This window comes from Bos grunniens, chromosome 5 (assembly GCF_055505025.1).
Source record: "Bos grunniens cultivar Pamir isolate PY7600 chromosome 5, Bosgru_T2T1.0, whole genome shotgun sequence".
Lineage (NCBI taxonomy): Eukaryota > Metazoa > Chordata > Mammalia > Artiodactyla > Bovidae > Bos > Bos grunniens.
The window spans coordinates 68535388-68549867 of record NC_141169.1 but is presented as its reverse complement, the minus strand read 5'-3'; the positions used below and the strand labels follow the sequence as shown (position 1 = coordinate 68549867).

Sequence of the window (14480 nt, the reverse complement as noted above, 5' to 3'; positions counted from 1 at the left end):
TGTTGATCAGTGAAGAATCTTTGATTTTAATCTGTGCCCCAAACTGTGTATTAGTGATGACAAGCAATAAATAGATGGGAGGTACGACTGAATGAATGAATACCCCTAGGTGTCATTTTGGAGAAGAGGAATGTAAAAAACAAGGGGTGAAGTGAGTAGTGATTGAAATAAACTAATAAAATACTGGTTAAAGAGTTGGTTATACTTTTCAGGAAGATGTTGGGGAAGGTTGATTATCTTGTTCCTATTATTGATTTACATTTCTCAAAATAGAAACTTTTGGGCTTGTTGAACACAATGAAACTTTCACTCATAACATAAAACTATAACTGTTCTTAGGATGACATTTAATGGCCCTTTAGAAACTATTTACCAGTTGTAGTAGTTTTTGGACCAAGGGTAGTATAACCCAAGACAAAGCTATTTTTGCTTGAAAACAAAGGCCTTCACCTTCTCATAAAGGTCTATCTGTGTCCCATCAACACACATCTTTCTAAAAGGAATTCCATCTAAAGAGATGCGTAAGACTCTAGATCTGCAAGCCCCTTTATTGCAGAGGCCGTGCTTATTTATCTTCCATGCTGTATTACAACCGCTTCAGTGCTTAGTAAATGTGACAAATGAATCAATGAGCTAACTTGAATTTGCAATACTTTGTGTCCTTAGAAGGTAGCATTGGAGTAGTGCAGGAGCCTGGGCTATTTACAGACTGACCCAAATTTAAAGTGCTTTGGCACTTAATGCTGTGCAACTTTGGCAAGAATGTGAACCTCTGACTCAGAGTTCTTCATTGTTGAGGGTTCTGAGATCTGTCTCCTGAGCTGTTAACAGGGTGAAATAAGCAGGTGCACAAAGCACTTCTCACAATGTGTGCACATAATGAGGTCTTAAGCTCTTTTTATTACCTTCCATGGGTTAAAAAGTAACCGAGGCCTAGGCTACAGATAATGCGTTTGATTTGAGCTATCTCGACCTCTCTTGCATTTTGACAGAGTAGAGTCCAGTGATTCTCTGATATCTTATGATTATGGAATTCCCCCTGCAGCAAATTTTTTTCGTCATGAGGTCTAAGTTTTCATCACTGACGTGTCTTCTTGGAAAGCACCAATTATGTTATTAGGTCATCACTGAGGGCCTGATTTCAGCCTTTCTCTCAGTCAGTCACGTATTCATTCACTCAGTCAGTCGCTCACTCACCCACTCACTCATTTTCTCACTCAGTCCTCCATTTACTCATTCATCCAGTCATTGCCTTATTTATTCACTGAGCCATTTGCTAATTCATCCACTCACTCACTCGTTCCCTCATTCATTCAGTCATCTATCCACTTAGCCAGTCACTTATTTACTCACTCATTCTCTCATTTGGCCATTCATTTATTCATTCACCTGGTCACTCAGACATTCACTCAGCAAACCTTCACTGAGGGTCTTGCCCAGCCTGAGCTCTGTGCTGGGGGTTGGGATGATAGCAGCAGGTGAGGCAGACACAGTTTCTACCCTCATAGAGCTCCTAGTCTAGCTAGAAGTCACTGCCAGCATTTCCATCAGTGATGAAGCATAACCTGTGGAGTAGGTGGGGTGAAGGGAGGCGGTGGCTGCTCAGGAAGTGTGACAAAGCTGAGACATTCAGAGAGGATTTCCCACTTCAGAGCACTCCTTTCGGAGGCATCAATCTTATGATTTTATTCTCAAAATATTTTTGCAACAGTGCTTTAGGACTAACTACCACGGAGACGAAAAGAATTATTTTTAGGCTCTGAAGGCATTTCCAAAAGAGAAGTTCTAAAACTATTTTTGGCAATAACAACTTCTTTGAAACATGTGCTGAATATTTTTGAGGGGAAAGAGCTTGTTATTTGTGCTATATACATTCTGTACCACACCACTTTTGTAATTTCTTTCGATTAGGTTATTTTAAAATCTGATGCAAGCGTCTTCCACTGGGAGACAGCTTTGTTTCTGAAGGAAGATTGGCGATGTTAAAGACATTTTTGGTGGTCACAACCTGCGAGGGGTGGTTGCTAATGGCACCCAGTGAGTAGAGGCCAGGGATGCTCTACACGTTTTACACTGCCCAGACCAGCCTGCCCCTCAGCTCACACCCACCCAGAGCAAAGTATTATATAGCACAGAAATCAATAGTGCTAAAGCTGAGAAACCCTGATTTAAAGTAGTAAGTATGCTTACTAAAAAACTAAGTCTCATGACCCTCTCTTTAGTACTTACCAGTAGGTGCACTGGGCCACAGGAAAACTAAAGGATGCTTGTGTGAAGGGGCCTCTGTTTGTGCATCAGAGGCTCACTTGTTAAGAAAAAGTGCAGAGCAGAGCTTTGGAGACAGGCTAGTCTGTGTTGGACACCCTTGTTCTCCTATTTGCTAGCCATGTGAACTCGGGTGATTGATGTAACCTCACTGAGCCTCAGCTTCCCTGCCTGTAAGAGAGAAGTAATAATCCCCATTTCCTAGGGTTTCTGTAAATATCCACTGAAGTCATGAATGGTGAGAGTTTCGCTTGGTCAGGGCTCCATAGGTGGTAGCCAGTACAGACCATGGCCCAAGAATGCTTCACAATCACTGTGCAGATCAACAAATGTTTACTGAATACCCACAAACCACAAGGCTCAATTCTTGCGCATGGGGTCTCTGCCCTCAAGAAGCAGATGGTCTGGAGCAAGAGGGAAATAAAAGGCATGTCTTCATAAAGAAGATGCTGACGGTATATAGCTGCATTTGACCAATTAGTATTTCTGGCAATGTGGTTGGGGAGAAAGGACCACCATGGCCTGGTGGTGTGTTGGGAGCTGTCATTCTCCCTGGGATACGGGGTTCTGCCCCACTCAGACTGATTGAAAACATGGCCATGACATGGGGAGAAACCAAGGAAACCCTGAGGATTTGCGTCTGGTTGATGGACTTGGGGGAATTCAAAGAGGAAGCTGGTTTTGGAGGGACGATGATGAATTTTTAAAATTTACACTGCTGAGTCTGCAGTTCAGGAAAGATATCCAGGTGGAGTGTCAAGCCAGCTGGGAAATGCAGGATTGGAAATCTGGAAAGAGACTGGAGAGATGTCTACATACATGTGGATGCTGAAACCACGGGAGGAAACAGGATCTCTGATTGACAGTAGGAACTGGTTACTGGGAAATTACTTACCCTTAAAAGGAGGAAAGGGAAAGAACCTGTACAGGAGTGAGATATTGGAAGAGAATCAGGACAGCCTTGTTCCCCCAAATCAAAGAGGGAGTGGCTGATAGCATCAGTTGCTGCTTAGAGGTCTGGATAAATGAGGACTGAAAGAAGGACCCTGGGCCTGGTGATTGAAGGTCAGTGGTAACCCCTGAGATAGAAGGGGGGTGTGGTGGGAAGAACCATTCTGCAGAGCTTAAGAGGTGAATGTGTGGTAATGAAATGGGAATGTGCATGTATTGATACCCATTTGAGAAGTGTCAGTAAAAGGTAAAAGATGAACAATCAGGATATTACCAGGTTCAGGTTAGGTTTGATCAGGTTAGGTTTGATATGTATTTGTGTGGAGCAGGAAATGACCCAGAGAGAGGGGTGGACTGGAGATGCTGGTGGGGACATGGTGAGGAGGACTTGACTCCCAAGAGCTAGGGAAGGAGCAGGCCCTTGGTAAGGAGGTTGGGTATCTCTTCCTCTGGAATAGACAGGAAGGAAGAAAATGGGTGAAAGCACTGCTAATTTTAAATTGAAAAGAAAAGGGAAGTGAGGTATACCAGAGACTGTAATTTCCCAATATCTGGCCCCCCTTTCATAGTAAGTTATGTCCCAACCCTCCTCATCAAATGACGGGAAAGAAGACTACATTTTCTATCATCCGTTGAAGCAAGATATGAGTACCTACCTAAGTTTTGGCTGATGGGATTTAAATCGAGGTGCTGAGGATAACTTCTGAGAAGTTTCCATGAAGTGAAGGGTGTGGCTTTCCTTTCCTCTTTTCTCCTTGCTGCTGTTTGGATTGTGGATGTGATGGCTGGAGATGGAGCAGCCATTTTAGACCAAGAGGCATCCTTGGGAATGGAGGTCAGGCAAGGTCAAACAGTGAGATAAGAGAAACCATGTCTCTGACATTATGGTGTGTCATCCACTTCCTGATGGTTGCATTAGAGAGAAATCAAGCCACTGTTAATATGGGTTTTCTGTTACTTGTACCCAGTCATAATCTTAATCAATATCTGAGGGCAATCTTTCAGAGTAGTCTTGATCTCAGTAAAGTCAGCATGCAGGCCATCTTAAAGTGGAGGATGGACAGTGTGAACATTAGGGCTGAGATCTAGGATGGCTGCTGAGAAGGGGGGCACTTTGAAAGATACCCATGAGGGAATGTAAAAGACTACAGGTCTATGTGCCCAGGGACTCCACACCACTCACAGCTGCCTTCAGGACTGAGGTCAGTATTTCAGAGTAGGTGTAACCTGTTTGAAGGACACTTACTGGAAAGCTCTGGGTTAAGCCGCAGAAGGTAACTTTCAATTGGTACAGGAGAGCAGAAAGAATTCCCATGATGGAGACAGGCTCAGTCAGTGAGTACATTTCAGTACAGCATGAAGTATTACATAACCATTGATAATGCTACTGCTGTCTATTTGAATAGGACCTATTAATTGCCAAACATATTCACAGATACTCTTGTTAATATAAAGTCTTCTGAAATGAGATATTAATAATAAGATAACTCATCACTAGCTCTAAAAAAGATTATAACCAACTAGTGTATTCTTAAGAGAAGGCAATGGCACCCCGCTCCAGTACTCTTGCCTGGAAAATCTCATGGACAGAGGATCCTGGTGGGCTGCGGTCCATGCTAAGGGTTGGACACGACTGAGCGACTTCACTTTCACTTTTCACTTTCCTGCATTGGAGAAGGAAATGGCAACCCACTCCAGTGTTCTTGCCTGGAGAATCCCAGGGACGGGGGAGCCTGGTGGGCTGCTGTCTATGGGGTCGCACAGAGTCGGACACGACTGATGTGACTTAGCAGCAGCAGCAGCAGCAGTGTATTCTTATGTATTGATAAGGTTTTGATAGAGGTTTGATTTACGGTAATGAAATTTAAGTATCCCTGAAATAAACATGCTAAACCAGGAAGGAGAATTGAAGTTCATGTCTTTAAGCAAAAATGTATCAAACATGAAGTTAGCAGGGACTTCCCTAGTGGTCCAGGGGTTAAGAATCTGCCTTGCAATGCAGGGTATGTGGGTTTGATCCCTGGTCAAGAAAGTAAGATTCCACTTGCCCAGAGCAACTAAGACCATGCACCACAACTAGAGAGTCCGTGTGCTGCAACGCAAGACTCTACATGCTGCAACTAAGAGCCAATTCAGCCAAAAAAAAAAAAAAACAAAACCCAAAAACATAAACAAAAAAACCCAAACCAAACAAAACCCTATAAAGTTAGCAGATCTCTGGTCACAATTGAATTCAAGAGTCATGCAGATGGTGATTTTAGGTGTTCGATTGAATTTTAGATAACACCTCCTCCGTGAGCTTTAATAGATGTGAGACATCACCATGTTATTCTCACCTTCAAAAAAAATTACCATTAACTAACAACTTGTGAAAACATGTTCCAAAGCTTAGTTTTGGTTTGCAGTGTCTCCCCATAAATGTGTCACTGTAATAATCACTCCGTAAGTATTTATAATTCCCCGAGACCTGCTGTGAAGTGTGCCATCTTTTGCGAATTCACTATGCAATGAGCTTTCTCCGGCAGGTATCTGGTGGCTGTGCCTGGTCTAATGCTGTGTCCCCTCACGAGTGTGTTCTCTTTCCTTGTGTGTAGAGTCAGTCCATGACCAAAATGCTTCCCAGAGTACAGAATGCTATTGGGGAGCTCTGTCTGGAAGTAGGGATGACTCAGGAAGGCTTCCAGTATTTCCAGAAAGCGTGGTTCAACCTGCTGGAATTTTCATCCAGAAATTTAAAAGACAACCAGGACTTGGTGAAGCAAAAAGGTAGGGTGGGCACATGGAGAGGGCATCACTTCTTCTGGTTCAGAGTCAGACTCCTGGGCTCTTACAAACCATGAAGACAGGGAACCGGGCATGCGAGCTGTGTTTGCTTGATTTTTTGGTGGGCATGTGAGGGTTGACCCTGAGCACTCCTCCTTTGACAGACCATCCTTTTGGCATGTGGGAGGCTGTTGTGACACACCTCATACTGCTTTGAGCACTAAGGGGACCACTGGCTGTGAAGCCAGCCTTTCTGTGTTCACATCCCACCTCTCCACTTACTGTCCTTTTGCTCTTATTTAATTTATCTATTATTTTTATTTTTAGGCTCTATGCTTTTATTTACTTGTTAAGTTTGTTTTTATATTTTGACTCTCAGACTTAAATTGAAGAAAGTAGGGAAAACCACTACACCATTCAGGTATGACCTAAATCAAATCCCTTATGATTACGCAGTGGAAGTGGGAAATAGATTTAAGGGACTAAATCTGATAGACAGAGTGCCTGATGAACTATGGACGGAGGTTCGTGACATTGTACAGGAGACAGGGATCAAGACCATCCCCAAGAAAAAGAAATGCAAAAAAGCAAAATGGCTGTCTGAGGAGGCCTTACAAATAGCTGTGAAAAGAAGAGAAGTGAAAAACAAAGGAGAAAAGAAAAGATATACCCATTTGAATGCAGAGTTCCAAAGAATAGCAAGGAGAGATAAGAAGTTTTCCTCAATGATCAGTGCAAAGAAATAGAGGAAAACAATAGAATGGGAAAGACTAGAGATCTCTTCAAGAAAATTAGAGATACCAAGGGAACATTTCACGCAAAGATGGGCTCCATAAAGGACAGAAACGGTATGGGCCCAACAGAAGCAGAAGATATTAAAAAGAGGAGGTGAGAATACATAGAACTGTACAAAAAAGATTTTCACGACCCAGATAATCACGATGCTGTGATCACTCACCTAGAGCCAGACATCCTGGAATGCGATGTCAAGTGAGCCTTAGGAAGTATCAATACGAACAAAGCTAGTGGAGGTGATGGAATTCCAGTTGAGCTATTTCAAATCCTAAAAGATAATGCTGTGAAAGTGCTGCACTCAATATGCCAGCAAATTTGGAAAACTCAGCAGTGGCCACAGGACTGGGAAAGGTCCATTTTCATTCCAATCCCAAAGAAAGGCAATGCCAAAGAATGCTCAAACTACCGCAATTGTACTCATCGCACACGCTAGCAAAGTAATGCTCAAAAGTCTCCAAGCCAGGCTTCAGCAATATGTGAACCATGAACTTCAAGATGTTCCAGCTGGATTTAGAAAAGGCAGAGGAACCAGAGATCAAATTGCCAACATCCGCTGGATCATCGAAAAAGCAAGAGAGTTCCAGAAAAACATCTATTTATGCTTTATTGACTATGCCAAAGCCTTTGACTGTGTGGGTCACAACGAATTGTGGAAAATTCTGAAAGAGATGGGAATACCAGACCACTTGACCTGCCTCTTGAGAAACCTATATGCAGGTCAGGAAGCAACAGTTAGAACTGGACATGGAACAACAGACTGGTTCCAAATAGGAAAAGGAGTACATCAAGGCTGTATATTGTCACCCTGCTTATTTAACTTTATTGCAGAGTACATCATGAGAAATGTTGGACTGGAAGAAGCACAAGCTGGAATCAAGATTGCTGGGAAAAATATCAATAACGTCAGATATGCAGATGACACCACCCTTATGGCAGAAAGTGAAGAAGAACCAAAGAGCGTCATGATGAAAGTGAAGGAGGAGAGTGAAAAAGTTTGCTTAAATCTCAATATTCAGAAAACTAAGATCATGGGACCCGGTCCCATCACTTCATGGCAAATAGATGGGGAAACAGTGTCAGACTTTATTTATTTGGGCTCCAAAATCACTACAGATGGTGACTGCAGCCATGACATTAAAAGATGCTTACTCCTTGGAAGGAAAGTTATGACCAACCTAGACAGCATATTAAAAAGTAGAGATATTACTTTGCCAACAAAGGTCCATCTAGTCAAAGCTATGGTTTTTCCAATAGTCATGTATGTATGTGAGAGTTGGACTATAAAGAAAGCTGAGCGCCAAAGAATTGATGCTTTTTTTTTTTTTTTAAACTTTACAATATTGTATTAGTTTTGCCAAATATCGAAATGAATCCACCACAGGTATACCTGTGTTCCCCATCCTGAACCCTCCTCCCTCCTCCCTCCCCATACCCTCCCTCTGGGTCATCCCAGTGCACCAGCCCCAAGCATCCAGTATCGTGCATCGAACCTGGACTGGCAACTCGTTTCATATATGATATTCTACATGTTTCAATGCCATTCTCCAAAATCTCCCCACCCTCTCCCTCTCCAACAGAGTCCATAAGACTGATCTATACATCAGTGTCTCTTTTGCTGTCTCGTACACAGGGTTATTGTTACCATCTTTCTAAATTCCATATATATGTGTTAGTATACTGTATTGGTGTTTTTCTTTCTGGCTTACTTCACTCTATCATAGGTTCCAGTTTCATCCACCTCATTAGAACTGATTCAAATGTATTCTTTTTAATGGCTGAGTAATACTCCATTGTGTATATGTACCACAGCTTTCTTATCCATTCATCTGCTGATGGGCATCTAGGTTGCTTCCATGTCCTGGCTATTATAAACAGTGCTGCGATGAACATTGGGGTACACGTGTGTCTTTCCCTTCTGGTTTCCTCAGTGTGTATGCCCAGCAGTGGGATTGCTGGATCATAAGGCAGTTCTATTTCCAGTTTTTTAAGGAATCTCCACACTGTTCTTCATAGTGGCTGTACTAATTTGCATTCCCACCAACAGTGTAAGAGAATTCCCTTTTCTCCACACCCTCTCCAGCATTTATTGCTTGTAGACTTTTGGATCACAGCCATTCTGACTGGCGTGAAATGGTACCTCATAGTGGTTTTGATTTGCATTTCTCTGATAATGGGTGATGTTGAGCATCTTTTCATGTGTTTGTTAGCCATCTGTATGTCTTCTTTGGAGAAATGTCTATTTAGTTCTTTGGCCCATTTTTTGATTGGGTCATTTATTTTTCTGGAGTTGAGCTGTAGGAGTTGCTTGTATATTTTTGAGATTAGTTGTTTGTCAGTTGCTTCATTTGCTATTATTTTCTCCCATTCTGAAGGCTGCCTTTTCACCTTACTAATAGTTTCCTTTGTTGTGCAGAAGCTTTTAATTTTAATTAGGTCCCATTTGTTTATTTTTGTTTGTATTTCCAATATTCTGGGAGGTGGGTCATAGAGGATCCTGCTGTGATGTATGTCGAAGAGTGTTTTGCCTATGTTCTCCTCTAGGAGTTTTATAGTTTCTGGTCTTACGTTGAGATCTTTAATCCATTTGTGTATAGTGTTAGAAAGTGTTCTAGTTTCATTCTTTTACAAGTGGTTGACCAGTTTTCCCAGCACCACTTGTTAAAGAGATTGTCTTTAATCCATTGTATATTCAGGCTCTATTACAAAGCCACAGTTATCAAGACAGTATGGTACTGGCAAAAAGACAGAAATATTGATCAATGGAACAAAATAGAAAGCCCAGAGATAAATCCACGCACATATGGACACCTTATCTTTGACAAAGGAGGCAAGAATTGATGCTTTTGAACTGTGGTGTTGGAGAAGAGTCTTAAGAGTCCCTTGGACTGCAAGGAGATCCAACCAGTCCATCCTAAAGGAGATCAGTCCTGAGTGTTCATTGGAAGGATTGATGTTGAAGCTGAAACTCCAATACTTTGGCCACCTGATGCGAAGAGCTGACTCATTTGAAAAGACTCTGATGCTGGGAAAGGTTTACAATCAGACAAGGAATAAGGACTCTAGACTTATGTCGTGTTTAAATAGCTATGTCAATTAGCTTCTGTTGTATAGCAAACCACCCTGAAACTCAACAGGTCAAAAACCAACAACCGCTTGTTGTTGCCCGTGTGTATGGGCCACCAAGCGGATCCCCTTCGTCCGGGCTGGGCTCATGCAAGCTTCTGCAACCCAGCTGGCAGGGCCAGTGGGCTCCAACTCTCAGAACACCTCACCCTGATGTCTGGTGGCAACAGGGTTCTGGGCACGAACTGCTCATCGTTCAGGAAATAGCCCAGTCCTGCTCCCCTGGGGGCCCGCAGAATTCCAAGAGTGAGAGCACATGTTTACGCCTCAACTGAGAACTGGGACAGCACCCTTTTACTCTGCATGTGGTTGGTCACAGCAAGTCGCCAGGCTTCAGTCTGGGGCCAAGAAAGAGACTCTGACCTCCTCATGGGAGGAGGTGCAGGGTGGCATTGCCAAGGGGAGAGTTGGGTACGGGTTGGCGTGGAGAATTGCAGATGTCTTCACAGTCTGATGTAAGATTTAAGGTCACCTTGGGAAAGTTACTTACCCTCTCTGCATTTCACCTGTAAATCCACCTTGACAGTAATAGTTAACATTCGTTTCGTGCTTACCAAGCACAAAGCACTTCATGTTGATGATCTCTTTTGTCTTCTGGTATACCTCCTGTGATATATATATATATATATATATATATATATATATATATACACACACACACACAGTTACTCCCATTTCACAGATGAGGAAACTGAAGGTCAGAGAGATGAAATAAAGTACGTCAGCTCCCAGCGCTGGCACCTCTGGTGCCAGGAGTCTGAGAGGCCTATCTGACTACTTATCTGGGCCTATCTGGCCCTAAGACCTGTCTGCACAACTCATTGCTGCGCAGAATCTCTTCTAGTGTTGGCCTTTATAAAGCTCTAATGCTCCACATGTAGAGGCTGGCTTCTAAGTCATCATCCTAATGCAGGCAGGCCTGGTTTCAGGCATGCTGGGACCTTGGTGAGCGGAGGAAAGCCATGTGGAAACCAGTGAGAGAGTCATTTCCTAGGCAGGTTGATAGGAAATCTAGGGGTCCCCAAGGAGAGAGGGGTCTGGAATTCTCAAGGAGGAAGAAAGGACAAACTTTTTTTCTTTCTCCACATTCCTTAGGATTGTATAACAATAATGTATCCTGCCTAAGGACAGTCTTTGGATTCAACCTTCTGTTATCTTAAAATGTTAATTATGGGAGTAGACCTGGTCTTTACAAGGATGTATCTTGCCTGAGGACCGTGTTATCTTAAAATGTAAATTATGGGAGTAGGTCTGATGAGGTCTTTACAACCTCCAGATATTCTTTGGATTATATAACTTCATTGTTAACACTAGTAAGTGGGTACTCTTTCTGCCCCCTTCTGATGCCTATGTCAGAAGCTTTCTCTATCTCCTTTATACTTTAATAAAACTTTATTACACAAAAGCTCTGAGCGATCAAGCCTCGTCTCTGGCCCCGGATTGAATTCTTCTCCTCCGGGGGCCAAGAATCCTGGTGTATTCGCGTGATTCAACAACAACCTTTCACCAGGGATACTTCTGTGGGTTCTGGGACTGGCCTCCTAGAGCCAGTTGGGCAACGAATGGAGTGCTATTGATGATGGGAAGCTTTTTTGATAATTTAATGGTAATCTTTTATAGTTAAAGCTGAATTCCATAGTATAGGGAGTTAAATCTGCCTTGTTTACTGCTAGCAATGCCCTAATAACACCTTCTGGAAGCATAATTATAGTTTTATCTCTTTGCATAATAGAGTGTGGGCTTCCCTGGTGGCTCAGATGGTTAAGCGGTAAAGCATCTATCTGCAGTGTGGGAGACCCGGGTTCGATCCCTGGGTCGGGAAGGTGGCCTGGAGAAGGAAATGGCAACCCACTCCAGTACTCTTGCCTGGAAAATTCCATGGATGGAGGAGCCTGGTAGGCTACAGTCCATGGGGTCGCAGAGTCGGACATGATTGAGCGACTTCACTTCAGTATTACAGAGTGTGGCTTGGAAAACCGTGGACTTCCCTGGTGGCTCAGCTGGTAAAGAATCTGCATGCAATGTGGGACACCTGGATTTGATCTCTGGGTTGGGAAGATTGCCTGGAGAAGTGAATGGCGGCCCACTCCAGTATTCTAGCCTGGAGAATTCCATGGACTGTATAGTTCATGGGGTCACAAAGAGTTGGACATGACTGAGTGACTTTCATTTCCACTTTGGAAAACCATAAAACCTTCTACTTTTTAGAAGTCTCTTATTGTTAGCATATCTAACTCAAAATAACTAGCAAAATCTTAGGCCTTTGCAAAGGGTACATTTGATGTGTATCTAGGTACAGCACATTATTTATTAATTAGGTTTATGGGGCTTATTCATGTGTTTCTGTCATAAGGCTGTAATGTTTTGTTGTTCCTTATTCAAGCCTGTACCAGCTGCCTTTTGTAGAACTCAGTTACCACGATGATAGTTGGTCTTACCACATCCATATTCTCTATTTCTGACCTGTTCATTTGTAAAATAGACTCTAATTCGGTTTCAATCTATTGTCTTTGTTCCTTGGCCCCATAACTGCTGCCCACATACAAAATTTGTTACTTGAAAACCAAGTCCTGTGCAATGTAGATCAGTAATTGATTTATTAAGAAAAAAACCCAACTATTGGCAGCGATGAAGAAATGCTACCAAATGCTCTGCCTAGTGACATCTTAACTCTTCTGTAGGAAAAAGCCTGGAGCATCATCTTCTTTGCCAAAATTTATTCCCTGCAGGCAGAGTACTGAACAACCTGGCAAAGTCAGCATCTGAGGAGTACTTAAAAGAAAACCATATTTTGCAATGTGCTACCGAAATTTCCAGCTTACTGGACAGCAATCCCTGCGACCAGGCCACCATGAAATACACTGAAGGTGTTCTAACGTAAGCATGTGTTTTTCTTGAAAACTGTCTTAGTTTTCTGTACTAGCTGTTATTGTTACAATTAATCTACTTAATCCATACTTGCCCATCCATGTCCCACCTGACTGACTGGGTTAAGAAAGGCTGAATTTTAGCATTTCTATCCTCGGGTTCAGTATTCTCAACCATGGGCAATTTTTTCCCCCTGGAACCTTTGGCAAAGGTCTGGAGACATGTTAGCTTGTCATGACTGGGGGCATTGCTCCTGGCAGCTAGCGGGTACAGGCCAGGAATGCTACTAAACATTATACACTGCACAGGACCCTCCACAACAAACTGTCCAACCCTAAAGGTCAATAGTAGAGATGTGGATGAACCTAGAGTCTGTCATACAAAGTGGAGTAAGTCAGAAAGAGAAAAACCAAATATTGAATGTTAATGCACATATATGGGATCTGGAAGATGGTAGAGAGGAACCTGTTTGCAGGGCAGCAGTGGAGATGCAGATGTGGAGAATGGACTTGTGGACACAGTTCGGGAAGGAGAGGGTGGGATGAGTCGAGAGAGTGCATTCATATATGTATACACTAGCAGGTGTGAAATAGATAGCTAGTGGGAACCTGCAGTTTTGCACAGGGAGCTCAGCTCGGTGCTCTGTGATGACCTAGACTGATGGGATTGGGGTGGTGGTGGAAGAGAGGCTTGAGAGGAAGGAGGAAAATAGTGTCCCAGTGTCTCATGATGTATGCACATCTTATCAATCACTTTGAAAGCCTCAAATCTCTGCTGATACAAACTATTGTGCTGTTTTGTGTCTTGAATACAAAGGACGTTTATGAGATTTGGTTTTGGAAGCACAACAAAGGTAGCCAACATGTATCGTGCCCGGTAAGTCACACACGTGTGCATTTTGTTTTCAGATTTGCTGCTGGAAACGCTTGTCTTGCAAAAATGAAACTTCAGGAATGCTTAAATATCAGGAGAAATTTGTTTGGTGAGAAAAGCATCCTAGTCGGAGAAATTATGGAATTTTTAGCAGATTTACTGTTTTTCCCACTGAGACACAGTGAAAGGTAAGTTTTTATGAAATGTTTCAAGTCATGTGTCTCCTTCCCCCCGCCCCCCTAAAAAAAGCCCACGTTTGGCAGGGAGATCTGTACTCACTCATAGGGGTATCTCACTTCTTTGGCTCCAGCCTTGTCCAGAAAATGAGAGACTCACCAGGCCTGAGATTTCGCCCTGATCTATTTGTTAGGACACTGAGCATCATGAATTTGAAAGGCACTCTTAGCTCACAAACCATGTAGAGGTTTTGGCAGGAGGAAAAGTAAAAAGGAGTACGGGGTCACACTCCCAGTATCACTCCTGGGTCTTGTGAGGAAAGGGGTTGTGCTTGAGGCCTCTGTGGAGTGTGGGTCTGTAGCATCATGCCTGCTGGTCTGTTTTGTGCAAGAGCCTGCTGCTGTCTCAGGCTGCGCTGTCCTGATACCCCTCCTCGCTGGGGAAGACCTCTTGCTCTCTTGCCATGTGTGGGGCTTTCCTCAGCTCCCCACACAAGGCACTGCTAAAGCTGTATTCATAGAACTTGTTAAAGAAAGGTAGGGCAGCCTTTATTCAGACCTTTCATGAGAGGCATATGGACCCCCGAAGTGGGGTTCTGCAGTTGAGACAGACAGGACTCAGCTCTGAATCAAGAAGGATTGGGTGGAGGAGGGGGGTGATCCATA

The 14480-nt window shown here is 43.1% G+C and overlaps 1 protein-coding gene across 3 annotated transcripts in view; it reads left to right on the top strand.

Annotated features, from left to right (window-relative positions):
- The window catches only part of LOC147372338 (putative tetratricopeptide repeat protein 41), a 77478-nt gene that overhangs the window by 39742 nt on the left and 23256 nt on the right, over positions 1-14480 (top strand). For all 3 annotated transcript variants that reach the window (XR_015164005.1, XR_015164006.1, XM_086401065.1), the window contains 3 exons: positions 5811-5982; positions 12627-12774; positions 13674-13826. Coding sequence is in view for 1 of the 3 variants with exons in the window: in XM_086401065.1 (XP_086257191.1) it covers positions 5811-5982; positions 12627-12774; positions 13674-13826 (473 nt within the window). In the remaining 2 variants the exon portion in view is untranslated. The remainder of the gene's footprint in view (positions 1-5810; positions 5983-12626; positions 12775-13673; positions 13827-14480) is intronic.